Here is a 13,985-nt window from a genome sequence, read left to right on the forward strand (position 1 = left end):
ATCAATCATCTGTAAAAAACACATGTATTTTACATGTTATACATATCTTGTGCGATAGCAGATTTTAGTCAAACGGAAAAGATAAATTTTTTAGCAATTATCAGACTGAAAGAAATATTAATAAGAAAAATAATAAAATTAATAAGATATATAAAAATATTTAAAAAAAAATTGACATCAAGAATATTGGAGAAAAAAAAGAATATAATTATATTTTTATTAATAAAGTATATTATTTGACACACACACACACACACACACACACACACACACATTGTAATAAATTTTTTAGTCAGAAATATAATATATAGTTTTGTCATCATAATAATATTATAATCTATATAGAGAGTTTTATATATTAATATTATAATCTATAGATAGTTTTACCGTCAAAATAATATTATATCTCTGAAAATTAAAATTAAAAAAATTAAATTTAAATAATTAAAATTTGAAAAATAATAATACCTGATAATAATAAGCTCTGTACTTCTAGATATGACATTGCGGGAAGAACAAAATTTTTATATTCATTATCCGTGCTTGCTAAAGTCTTAAAAACTATGATAACTCTATAAAATCATACTTAAAGATTTTCAATATTTCCCTATTTGCCCTTGACAAATAAAACCGATATTTTTCTCTTGAATATTTCGCTAATAAATCAATAATATATTAAAGAGTAGAATTAATGCTGAATAATCTTATAGTAAAAAGTCATTAAAATGAAAACTTTTAATTAATATTATAACATATATACATCAAGACTATACCTTTTGATTGATTCCTAATTTTATCATGCTCGAAATTTCGAATTTATTAAGACACAACGAACATTGAAATTGCAATAATAAAATATTGCTTACTCTAAATAATGTATGATAATTAAATATATAAATGATGAACGTGCGTATCGATGAATCGTTAGAACTTCAAGCACGAATTTTGCAGTACAAAAAATCGCAGTAAACTCATATTGATGATTTTATTGTTAATAATCAGAATTTAGAGCAAATATTATAATTAACAAGACGACATATGAAAACAAATTGACACGTTCAGCGATACACTAATTGTCAAATACGAATAATTAATTTTATAATATCACAATGTATGTGTGTGTGTCGAGACCTTACCAGAGATCGTGATCCGTTATCTTGTATATACACGACACCACACAATGACAAACGTATGACTTCTGAGAAATATAAACGAGATGCTCTTGATTAAAACACAAGATTTCAGATATACTGGTTTCATTTAAAGAAGTATTGTATCAAATGCTATATAAATTATTTGTGAAAATTATATTTATATAGATATAAATATGTTTAAAATTTCCAAATAACGTTTTTTAGGAGCCAGATCTTTTAAATACACTAAATTTATCTTATACAAATGACGTTGATTGTTTTAATCGCGCTTAATAAACTGATTTTCGAGAAAATCGGAACTACATCAATGTTATATCGTGAATGTAACTAAGTCTATGAAATAAGATTGTGCGAATAACTAACATAACTCGCGTGTACGCGAGAAAGTCGATAAAAACTGGATATGTAAATAGACATGTTATTTCACAACCATGAAGTGAGAGTAAGTACTCTTATTTCATTGTCACATCTACAATAAAATGAACAAAAGAGTATTTACTAGTTTCGTAGAAAAGCTGAAATTTGCGAGAGAACGTATTAGTACATTTTTTGTTTTAATTTTTATCAGCGTATCGAGTTCGAGAAGTCGAGCATTCCCTTTTAAGAATTAAAGATAAGAGATTTTCATTGTAATTCATCAATTTGTTACATTTTTCAAAATTTTGGCTGCCATATTAGATTATTTTAAATTTTGAAAATTCATATTCAGTTAAAAAAAAACATTTAGGTACAAAGTTTTATGAGAATCTTGCCAATTGAAGGAAAATAAAACGATAGGCGCTATGACATCAATTCAATGCAAATACGAACAAGTATAAAAATGTCTATAAACATTTATATGCAATATTTAGCATATATGTAGCGTGATTTTTCGAAATAACAACGCTTTCGTTCTTTATAAAAAGTTCGTATATCCCCACTAACTCAACTAATTTTCACAATTTTAATTACAAATCAATTTCCGCAGATGTTACATTAATTTACAGAATCAATACGCAGAGGGAAATTTTACGCTTTAGTTTAAATTCTGACTGGTGTGTACAAAAATATAAATATAAACAATATATTTGTAGCAAAAAATATGTAACAAGATATAAACCTCGGCAAACACCAAGTAACATTTATATAATTTTTAGTTGCAATTTTCCACTCGACAATATAACAAACATGTTATGTAACTGTTATATAACATGTTATATAATATGTTATATAACATGTTATATTGTTGAGTGGGAAAGTATAATAACTAACAGTTATGAGGATATCAGGATGACCTTGAATTAGTACTCTGCGCAATTTCTCATGGTTCACAGGACCAGAGCAGGATATTTCTTCTGGTAAGAGATATGTAAGGGGCGGAAATTGCGACAGGAAGTATCGCAGAAGGTTTGAATCGCTGGATTCGGTCATCTGCCGTTTTTTCTTCAGAATCACTGCTCCTCAAAATCGTGCGACGCCCTTTCGAGGTCGGACAGATACTTTGTGAAGTCCTCGAGAGCTTCGTCGAAATCGAGCCATTCTTGTCGGAAATCGCTGGATTCTAAAGGAGAGGGAGGAGGGGAATCTAGAGTAATTACTGGGACAGGGGAGGAAGGTGGAGAAAAAGATGGAAGGGAGCTCTCTGGCGAAGAAATGGAGGAATATTGGGGCACTGGAATAGGAGGGGGAGGAGGGGGAGGATTCTGGCTATCTTGTTGGCTGTCTATGGTTTCCGCATTTATTTCATTTGTGGCGATATTGGTGACTGGAGAGCCAGAAGTTCCTTTTTCCTCTAAGGCCCGAGCCAATTGCTGCCTCAAGGCCCGATTCCGCCGATTCCCAAAGTGTTTTATACTATTGCGTGATTTGCGTCTAAGCTGCACTAATAAAAATAACAAAAATTGTGATGGCGTATTTTGTTATTATTATTATTATTATTATTATTATTATTATTATTATCATTGTTGTTATTATTATTATTATTATTATTATTATTATTATTATTATTATTATTATTGTTATTATTATTATTATTCTCGAAAAATGATCCTTGGATTTTATTATGAATTTATTATTATTATTATTATTCTATTATTATTTCTTTACTTCTCTCCTTCCATTATTTTAGAAATAATGCATCGAAGTATTTTGAAAAATACGTATATGAGGATTAAAATGGAAAAAGGAATAAAATAGGAAATCAAGAAGAATAATCGAATTTCTCGGAAGAAATCGATAGCGATTACGGAAATGAAAGATTTAATTGTGAATTTCTCTAAAGAAATTCACAGCGATTAAAAGGAAGTAAAAGGCAAGGAACAAAAGAGTGAGAAGCTGAGAGGATGAACTTTTTGTTATTTTTAATCACGATTAATTGTCTAAGGATCGTTTCCGAGAAAAAAAGGAAAAAAAGAAAGAAAAAAATTCAAAAAATATATATGCGACTTACTATTTGTTGATGCGTAAAAATAAGGATATATCTATGTCCGTGAATTCGCCGATGACTTTTTGCTAATTGGCTGTTAATAGCAGGTGAGATTCGAGTAATCTCGCTTGATCGCAAAATTTTAATTACACTTAAAACCACCGAGAATTGAGAAGTACTGAATTACATATAAGAAGTATTAGAAATATATGAGAACTATACGAGAAGTGTGGTGTCGCAATTTGTGTTATATTAAGATTATTGCTCGTTCTCCTGTCGGGACTCTTGTTTGGAAAATTTTTCAAATAGAACCAGGTTTCGTGGCTTCGCGAACAGAGAGCACGGTAATGTCAAATTATAAACATACGCGGCTGTTTGATTTTTGATAACAGTTTCTGTTCGAACTTGCGACTTTTGTTTAGAAATTTTAAATTTATATCGATTTAGTATTTATTTATTGCTATTTATTTCCTAGCTTCAGATATCTGCTACAGGGATTAGTCTTACGCATGTTTATTATCGCTATTTTTAAAAAGAATCGCTTTGGTTCTTGAGTGCAAAACTATCCTTGATATTTATCTTGGGCAGGTTTTTATCGTTTCGAAGAAAAAAAAATCGTAGAGTTCACAGACAGATCTTTTATAAAAATTATAATTATATATTATTTATGAGAAAAAACAGTTTAACACGCGAAAAGTTAATTTCATACTTTACAATGAAAATATCGAACTGTCACTGATTAAAGAATTATCTTTTTTGTTTTCGAAAAACATTTGCAAATTGGAAATGGAAGTATGAAATTATTTACTGAAAATTTTAATTTTAACAATGAAAAGATAATTAATTAAAAATTATTTTCGTAATTCCATAGTTCAAATCGTCATGTTTTTTTTTGTATAAAAAGATATATGTGTTTGACTTGTGTAAAATAAGTTAGTACAGTTCATGTTAGTATCAATTTCCCTCACAATTTACATGACAAATATATATTGATTGTAAATTTATAGAAGATATTAAATCTAGAATTATTTAGAACGATCCCGTAGTCAATAAACTCATTTAGAATGCAATGATATTAAATATTAATAAAATTATCTAACACAATTCATATACAGGGTGTCCCAGACCACCCGTATAACTCTTTTAAAATAAAAATAAATGGCTTTTATTAAAAATCGCGAATATTTTTTAAGTAAATCGGGTACGCTCTATCAAATGGTGATATTTTCAACTTTTGATTCCGACCGGAAATACGCCATCCGGATCGGAAGTTGAATTTTTTTAAGGGAACATGGTACTTTTTATTACAGATTCAAATTGTACGTGAAAAAATAAGAAACTTTTGTATCAAACGTTTTTTTCTGAAAGTGCCTCTATCAATCTTAAAATTGACCTTGAAGGTAACTGTGATGAAATAATGAACTTCAAATGTTAAGATTGACAGAGGCACTTTCAGAAAAAACGTTTGATACAAAAGTTTCTTATTTTTTCACGTACAATTCGAATCTGTAATAAAAAGTACCATGTTCTCCTAAAAAAATTCAACGTCCGATCCGGATGGCGTATTTCCGGTCGGAATCAAAAGTTGAAAATATCACCATTTGATAGAACGTACCCGATTTACTTAAAAATTGATCGCGATTTTTGATAAAAGCCATTTATTTTCATTTTGAAAGGGGTGTACATGTGGTCTGAGACACTCTGTATATTTAGAACTTTTATGGATTATATATTATATTTTTAAAAAATGGAGACACACACACGAATCAATTTCTTTTGTCTGTAAATGAAGTAGAATGAATTGCATCTAATCTCGCTTAATTTTATAATTAATTTCTTTTTTTAAAATTGTAAAAACAAATGCATTGATGTAATTACGATGATTATAAATTCGATCGTTCATTCGATGCAACTGATGCGAGTTCCCATGCTCCCTAATGCAATGCCCGATTGTGCATCGCTGCAATCTCGCTGTTAAGGCGCGCGGCGCGAGAAACCGACAAAAATGTAAGTGAATGTTCGCGGTATATAAAGAAGATTCGCAATCGTGAGATGCTGCAACGCTCTCCGAGACATCGCTTACTCGAGAGGACTACGTCTTCGGATCGGGAACAACGAAAATACCAATTCTCGAGATTCGACAGAGAGTATGCAACGATAATATACCTCTTTTAATTAAACGACGCGAAGCATTTATATGTGAAAATGTTCTGTGATTAAAGGAAAGACGCTTAGCTTTTGAAAAAAAGGACAACACACTTCAACGAAAAGAGCCATCCTAAATTACGTGTTTCTTATATTGTGTCCTCGATATTACGGATTACAATGTTCTTCACTATGCGGAAATGTAATTTAGAAGAAATCTTCTGTGGCATGGTTAGTATTATTAATATTATATTTCGCATGCTTTAAATTTTTCGCCATTTTTTTTCGTGTCAAATGAATTTTTTCTTGCTACGAAGGAACTGTCTATTTGTTTTTAAATTTGACATTTACACAGTTATCGTTAATAAATTAATTCTCAAATTAATTCTCACCTCAATTTTTAATGTCTCAAGAACGCAATCAATGTTAATCATTCTGATTTTGAATTTCATAGATTCCCAGGGGCTTTTAAATTTAAGTCAAAATTTATCTCCTTCCAACTCTCTTGGAGAATAAAGCTAAAAAAGGGAGCAAAGGAGGAGACAATTTTAAAATTTCGAAAAGATATCCATGTAACATTTCGAGATCAGAATGATATAATAATTAAATGAAATTAATTTTCAATAGTTATAATAATAATTATTATATAAATTATATAAATTAATTGTTATAAGAAATGGTTTAATTGTTTAATAATTTATAATGTTATAATAATTAAATTAAATTAAAATATTAAAATTAATATAATAATTAAATAAAAAATCTCATCGATTGAATCGAGTTGAATCTACCGAATGAATTAATCACGTTATCGAATCTTATAGAATTATCATCTTTAGAATAATTAAAATTTTAATTAAATATAGAACGAGTACATTGCACAATGGAGCAGATTAATGACAACCGCCATTTTTTCCGTGTACATTTATGCATATAACACGTATAAATCCACAGATTCACGGATAAATAGAGCTAAATTAATAAATTTCTAGAGCTCCTTTTATTTTTAAATAAAATCTAACAATGTTAGATCTTAAATCTAAAATATATTCTCGTAAATGATCGAGAAGATGTGAAACCAATGACTTGCATGTCAGTCGAACATTCTTTCGACGCTCATCGGAAGAACGATAATAGATCTAGCACATTGTATGGTGAACATGAAGAGAATGTGAAGCAGCAACTGTGGATGTGTAATCTAGCTGCAGATCGTTTCTATTATGCAATAGAGACCATCTCTCGTCGTTAATAATGTCGAATAATTCTCTTATGCTTTCTTCAAATAATAAATCGCACGTTTTACGCAATGCAATTACTTTAAATAATATTGCGACAAGATTATCTCACGTGTCTTTCCTCTGTTCTCAGATGTTACTCTTGTGTACATTGTTGCTCAGCTTTAGTCGAGCGAATCTCCTTCGAGAGTGAGTGCAAGATGATTTGAGTAAAAAGAAACTTTTCTTATTCCTGGTGAAAATTATTTACAGAATTTCTCATGAAAATTTTCTATAAAAATTTTAAAACCTTTTCAGAAAATTTTAAAATTTTTCGTATTTTTGTAATTAAAAATTTTTAAATTTTTTGGCATTGAATTAGTACACTTTTCAAAAATCTTCCGAAATGAAGATAATTCATATTTTTATCAAAAATAAATTTTAAATTAGAATTTCTTGTATAATATATATAATATACAGGGTGTCCCAGGTATCTTCCGTCCAAAAAAAAAGGCAGATTCTCTGGCCAATTTAAAAACAATTTTTCCTCAGCGAAAATGTCGCGGCACTAATAGTTTTCGAGTTATAAACGATTGAAAATAAAGGGTTTTTCGCAAACTAAGGCTTATGGGAATAAAATATTAATAAAGTCACATTCTTTAGTTAATTTTAGGTAGAGTTTACTTTAATAGAATTTTAATTTAAGGCTTAGTTAGAAAGATACATGATGACAAAAATTGGGAATATGCAAAAAATAATGATCTCCCTCGACATTTTCGCTGAGGAAAAATCGTTTTTAAATTGGCCAGAGAATCTGCCTTTAAAATATCAAGTGGTAGTTTCGGGACACCCTGTATATAAATGTTAAATATTTTGAGATTTTTTATTCTATAATTTTTTCTAAAATAATATTAAAAAACCTGAATATATATATAAATGTGATATATTTTTTTTAGAATTCTTTATAAATTTAAATGAAAAATTCCTCAAATTTCCTAAGAAATTATATGAGATTTTCTTTCACCAGGGATGTCATATTGATTTTACGGAAGGAAAGAAGGGCAAAAAATATTCTATCTTTTTCTCTTACAACAGATACTCCTCGCAACCATTTCAAAACTCGAGGCAAGCGTATTCGTGCACTCCTGTCGATTCAACGTCGTTGGATGCATTCGGGCCGACTATCGCGTGCGCGTTGAAATTCGCATCGATGAAAAGTGATGATGCGTCTGGACCAGGAAGTCATCACTTAGCATCACCTACATACGTCAAAGTATCGGCGCCTCTGTTATATAAGCCTTTGCCAAGGACTTCTTCCCTGGTATACATCGCGCCGCCCATCGTCAAATCTGCATCAGCTATCGTAGCTACTGAACCGAAATCGTTGGAAAAGGACGTCCAGAATATGGTGAATGATGTGAAAATCAAAAATAAATAGTTATATTAAATAACGAAAGTTAAATAATGGAATGAAATGAAAAAAGTTAAACAATGGAATAAAATAAAAATGGGAGTTAAATGGCTATATTAAGTATTTTTGATTGATAGGACGCCATTATTTTAAATGCGCAAGACTCTACGTCAGGAATCAAGATTAAATATATCGATATCCAGGGTGTCTCAGACTTAACGAATCAGCCGTTAATAGCAGATTCCTGAGGTCATTTGGAGACGAAAATTCTAATACCAAAATGTTGAGAAGGACTTCATAAAAATGTTCAAACTGCTGACTACTGTCGCATCGAAGACACAATCGCGCTCACTGCAGAATCCTATTTTTTATTTTATATTGATCCCTCTATCGATATCGATATTATCGCACTGTACGCGGGCCCCTTGATGCGCTATGTCCAGGACAGGAGAACGTAACGCGCCGATTGGTAATCTTTAAGCTTTTGTAGCGCCGAAACTACATCTTCCTCAACATTTTGGTATTAAGATTTTCGTTTCCAAATGATCTCAGGAATCTATCATTAACGGCTGATTCGTTAAGTCTGGGACACCCTGTATATGTATACACAATTTTATATTTTTCAATCAAATTTTTTTGACAAATTTCCCTCGAACGAACAATACAATAGCACATGGATATAAATTTATACAAACTTAATTACAAACAATATATAAAAAGAGTAAAAAATATAAAATACACAATATATAAAAAAAATAAAAAATATAAATATAAAAAAATAACAGATAAAAGATTTCATATATATATATTTTTTATCAGGCGTATCCTAAATATTCCTTTAATTACGGCGTAATCGACGGATACACCGGCGACTCCAAGTCAGCGTGGGAAGAACGAGACGGAGATACAGTTAAAGGAGAATATTCGGTCGTTGAGGAAGACGGAACCATTCGTACCGTTTCTTACACAGCGGATGATCGTAATGGCTTTAACGCGGTTGTAACTAGAAGCGAGCCGCCAAAGAATGCAAAATCTGCAGCCGAAATAAAAACATTTATACCCGGCGCTATATTTACAAACGACAGGCATAAAATTTGATACAATTTTAGCTTCACTTCACTATTTTTTCTTTCCATACAAAATGTTGTGTATTTTTTTTTTTTAAAGCAAAGTATTACGTATTTGATAGCTTCTTATAATGTGTAGAATATAATATGTGTTCTTTTTTATACTCTAAGGTGATTCTTTTATATGCAACATATATTTAATTTATATAATATATTATATATATTTCATGCTTTACTGAGAGAATGTTATTAATTACACTATTATTACAATGTGTCGAACAAATTGTATTATAATTAAGAAAAAAAATGTTTTCTTGTAGAATAAAATGTAGAATAAAATTAATTGTATGAAGCACGTTGTTTTCGAGAAAATTGAAAAATTTATTTCACACAACATGCACATCCAAAAAGACATTTAAAGAGGACTTTTTGAAAATGATTTTCGTCCCATAAATGGCTTTGAAATCTTGATATCTTCTAGATGTCTTTTGGACGTGCATATTGCGGATAACATGTGTGTGTTTTATTCTTTTTCAACTTTATATTCCTTTATAATCTCTAACTAGTTTGTGATATACATTTATTATTGAATTAATCTCGCGAGAATATGGCTATTGAAATATAACAAGATACACGATATTCTTTCTACAGAAAAAATAGAATTTACCTTAATACATTAGACACACATAATTTTCAATTAATACATTATTTGAAATTATTTTATTATATGATATGTTCTATTTTTTTATATATTAGAATTAATTTTGTATATAGTAGTTATTAGTGTGTTTGCATCGAGATAAATTCGATAACATATAAAATTGTTAGAGATTTAACTTGAAAAAAAAGCATAAATATGTGCTATTAATTTTTCCAACTTTTAAAATCAAGTTTTTTTTTTTTCAAGAATATAACGCATCTTGTAAAAGGTATTCTATATTTTCGGTTTATTTTTACGTAAGGATTATTTCTTTTCCAATTGGAAGATTTTAAACGCATTACGTATATATAAGTTGCTATATTAACATAGGTTTTTTTGTATTACAGTGTACAATTCTCTTACCTGTATAACATTCAATATATGTATTTTCAGACAATTGCGTCTCTTTATTTGTAATTTTAGATATTTCATTGATGACATAATTTATGTATTAAAACTTATACATAAGAGAAAAATAAAAAAAATCTTTGTAAAAAAATATAAAAAAAGAAAAATAAAAAATATTTTTATACAAAAAATACGTATATATGTGTATTAGATTATATACATATATATGCTAAAAAATGAAGATCTCTTACACAGAATTAAATATTTCAATTTTTACAGATCCTGAAGAGATCTGAGATATATTTTATTCTTATTTATTTATTATTATATTATGTATAGCTCTATGATTCAAAGAAATGTGTGATGTAAGGTGTAATTAGTATTGTATATAATATAGTTTTCCGGCAATGTTATCAAAGAATATATTATTATATTAATTTGTGTAATATTTATCATTACATCTTTTTTAGAAAGTTGTACTTTTTCAGCAAATCTAAAAAATAACTTCTGAAGAATTAATATTGCAATAAATATTACAGATACAAAAAAGATTCGCATCTTTTTACAACATATACTAATTACGTTTATTAATATATATATATTATATGATATGAGGAAATTAATTTATTAGCGTAAGATAAAATGTATTAATTTAATCATGTCTTTAATACAGTTTAAATTAAAATGGAAATGTTTTGTTTCTATTATATACTAAAACGAATATCTAAATCGCCCTCCTAATATTAAGGTTTCAGATATTATGCACCAAAATATATATATATATATATGAAAATAATGAATATGATATTGTAAATGAAAAGGTTCTTAGAGCTAGTCCCATTATTCATAAGTGTCGAGCAATACTTGTATCGCTTAATACCATGTAACAAAGAATTAATATATATAGTTATAATTAGAAGAATTTCTACCTATTTCTAGATCTTTTATTGCTATTCTTTTTTGCGCTGTTTGTAGATTTATTTTTATTCGAGTCTTTGCTATTACTGTGACATTCTTTGACAGGTGTGGTAATGTGTTCTAAATTTCCATTGGACATTGACCCATTTGTAAATTGAATTGAAGCATTTTCTGAATTATTAAGTGTACTATTATTTTGGGCATATCCAGTTTGAATAGAAGTATGATTTTTTCCGCTAGCTTCTTTATTATTGCTAGAAGAGATTGCATTTGAATTGCCAAAGTTGCAATTGTCTTCACTTCCACTATTTCCAATTTGAGACTCCGATTCACTGTATCGTTCAACTGGAATTAAGCAGGGATCTCATATTAACGGTATACAAGTGGAAGAGAAAGCGAAAGAAAATAGATATTGTTTGCAGATGGAGCGATACAGGTGCATAAGCCAATGTTAGAGGTATAGAATTTTCACTCAGACAATGCTCGTAGCGAGTATGATCTTTTCTGTATCAGAAAATAAACATTTGTGTGTAATACAAATATTTACATAATATTATATATATTTTTATTATAATTATTTGCTTGCTACTATTGTACTTGCAAAGTTTATACTCTCTTAAAGCATGGTCATTCATACGATCTCGAGATACATACAGGTGTGCAACATTATTTATAGAGATTAATAGGAAAATGAAGAACAATACCATTATATAATTTATAATAAAGTATTATTTATATACTACTAAACACATAACAGATATATAGCGGCTAAGTCTATTCAAACTAAAAAAAATTATTTAATTACTTAAGCTCAGCATCGCGTTCTAATATTAGGTTTCTCATACTCTAATATTAGTTATATTAATGATATTTTATACTTGTAGATGTAGATATCAAATGCTAGCTCTAGTAATATTATTCTTCTAGATATAAAGCAATCCAAACGAGAAAAAAATCAGTGCAGACATGTTCTATTTATAACATAATAATATATACAATAACACAATAAGATAACTTAATCAAACACAAGTAACTACTTATGCATTCATAAAATTATCATTGTTTCTACAGAAAAGAGAATAATAAAGAAAAGTGCGTACAAAATACAAGAATATTATTTTTATAAATAAATAATCATGATATAATAATCATGAATATCCATTGAGGTCCTTACTTTTTTCTTGCGCATTCTCTACAAGTCCACTAACCGCCTGTAACAAGAGGCAATGCAAATTAGCTATTATTCCTCTAAGAAGATTAAAATAGCGTACAAAATATTAGAAATTACAAGTCAAGTTTAATTATTTAATTAATGAGAATAATATATCTTTGTTTCTTTTGTGCAATAAAATTTTATTAAGAAAAATTTATTTACTTACTGCCATAGATGTAATAGACGATTTAGAAAATAATCTCTCAGCCTCTTTAAATTTTCTGTTACGTTTATCAGCTTTGCTATTAGTATTTTTGTTGCTCGCTAAGTACCTATCCCAACCTCTTATTATGTTTCCATATAATTGCGTATCTTCCAAATAGCTTCCTTCAAAGGCGTATATTTGACGTTCTAAATTGGCTAATGTATCCTGCAAAAATTAATCCTTGTACAAGTTTTCCTATCTGCGCCAAGTGTATCTAATATCTGTTATATTTTATAATGTAAAAAAAAATTATAATTCAATGACGTTATTTTATTTAAAAAAAAAAAAATAAATAAAAATGAATAAATAAATAAATATAAAAATAAATAAAAAAATAAATAAATATAAATAAATCATATTTGAGTTTCTTGCTAAAATACTTTTAGATTTATTTTCTGACGTCATAACCTCGTACTTTTGTAAACCACAATCAGCTGTTCGCATCTAAGGCTAAATAAAATAGTACGAAATAAGATGTGTAATAAAGAAGAATTAAAAACTTTACAAGTTTTGTGTTGCGTAAATATATAACGTGGTATTCTGTACTACTTTGACGTGAAATATGCGTGAAAATTGTTGCCATGCGTATATTGTACTCACAGCGATTTCAGCTTTACGTTTTATTAATTCTGCCAACTCCGCTCGCAGATCCACCGAGGATTTCGTAGACATTTTCGAATGTACGTTTAAATTGATTATAATAGCAGAATCAAACTAAAATTAACGGAGGATTATTACGTTGAAAACCGACGATACAACTTTCCAACTTGCTCCAAATAATCAGGAACTAGTAACCAGTGTTGCTCTTCTTCTTTCTCTTTCTCTCTCTGACAGCTCTGACAGGTTCCCGCAGTTTTCGCACATGCGCAATGTAACTAGCAAGTATTACTCCAAGTGCGTTCGAAAATTCACCCCACAAATTAAAGTGACGTCAAATTGACCAATCAGGATAAAGAAATCTCTACTGCTTTTCTCCTGATTGGCCAATTAAATACTATTCCATCGCACGCATAGGATTTTCGAACGTAATTTGCACGTCATTCTTGCCAACCCTCAAAAAATAAAATACTGACGTTTCGGTATTGACCAATCCAATTGGGCCGAATTTATACCGGGTGTCACAGAATTTGACATAACATGTCACTTGATCAGAATTTTAATTTATATGTACTTATAATTGCTTATATTTACTTTAATAACTGCTTA

General features: G+C 29.0%; 2 protein-coding genes across 3 annotated transcripts; one reads left to right on the forward strand and one right to left on the reverse strand.

Moving 5' to 3' along the window:
• The first annotated feature begins 5,604 nt into the window (after nt 1-5,604).
• LOC145974589 (cuticle protein 8) lies at nt 5,605-9,826 on the forward strand. 2 transcript variants are annotated; one of them, XM_083104503.1, is made up of 5 exons: nt 5,605-5,705; nt 5,781-5,934; nt 7,072-7,127; nt 8,013-8,325; nt 9,148-9,826. In XM_083104503.1, exons 2-5 carry the CDS (start codon nt 5,884-5,886, stop codon nt 9,424-9,426), a joined length of 699 nt encoding a protein of 232 aa, XP_082960629.1. In that variant the 5' UTR covers nt 5,605-5,705; nt 5,781-5,883; the 3' UTR covers nt 9,427-9,826. The 2 variants fall into 2 exon arrangements, with proteins under 2 accessions (XP_082960629.1, XP_082960630.1); XM_083104504.1 differs by having other exon boundaries at nt 5,605-5,934.
• Nucleotides 9,827-11,054: 1,228 nt separating this feature from the next.
• Eaf6 (chromatin modification-related protein EAF6/MEAF6) lies at nt 11,055-13,597 on the reverse strand. The gene is made up of 4 exons (XM_083104505.1): nt 13,380-13,597; nt 12,741-12,944; nt 12,536-12,572; nt 11,055-11,706 (listed from the first exon to the last, which is right to left on the reverse strand). Exons 1-4 carry the CDS (start codon nt 13,449-13,451, stop codon nt 11,369-11,371), a joined length of 651 nt encoding a protein of 216 aa, XP_082960631.1. The 5' UTR covers nt 13,452-13,597; the 3' UTR covers nt 11,055-11,368.
• Nucleotides 13,598-13,985: the final 388 nt, after the last annotated feature.

The sequence above is a fragment of the Camponotus vicinus genome, unplaced genomic scaffold, assembly GCF_025532165.1.
Source record: "Camponotus vicinus isolate PSW18456_S1 unplaced genomic scaffold, iyCamVici1.0 SCAF_7, whole genome shotgun sequence".
Classification (NCBI taxonomy): domain Eukaryota; kingdom Metazoa; phylum Arthropoda; class Insecta; order Hymenoptera; family Formicidae; genus Camponotus; species Camponotus vicinus.

Coding starts and splice junctions, on each gene's coding strand:
- LOC145974589 (XM_083104504.1), top strand. CDS start 5,884: ATGTTCTTCACTATGCGGAAATGTAATTTAGAAGAAATCTTCTGTGGC. Junction 7,128..8,012: donor CGAGCGAATCTCCTTCGAGA/GTGAGTGCAAGA, acceptor CTCTTACAACAG/ATACTCCTCGCAACCATTTC. Junction 8,326..9,147: donor AAAAGGACGTCCAGAATATG/GTGAATGATGTG, acceptor ATTTTTTATCAG/GCGTATCCTAAATATTCCTT.
- Eaf6 (XM_083104505.1), bottom strand. CDS start 13,451: ATGTCTACGAAATCCTCGGTGGATCTGCGAGCGGAGTTGGCAGAATTA. Junction 12,945..13,379: donor AACGTAAAGCTGAAATCGCT/GTGAGTACAATA, acceptor TAATTTTTGCAG/GATACATTAGCCAATTTAGA. Junction 11,707..12,535: donor AGAGAATGCGCAAGAAAAAA/GTAAGGACCTCA, acceptor GCTTAATTCCAG/TTGAACGATACAGTGAATCG.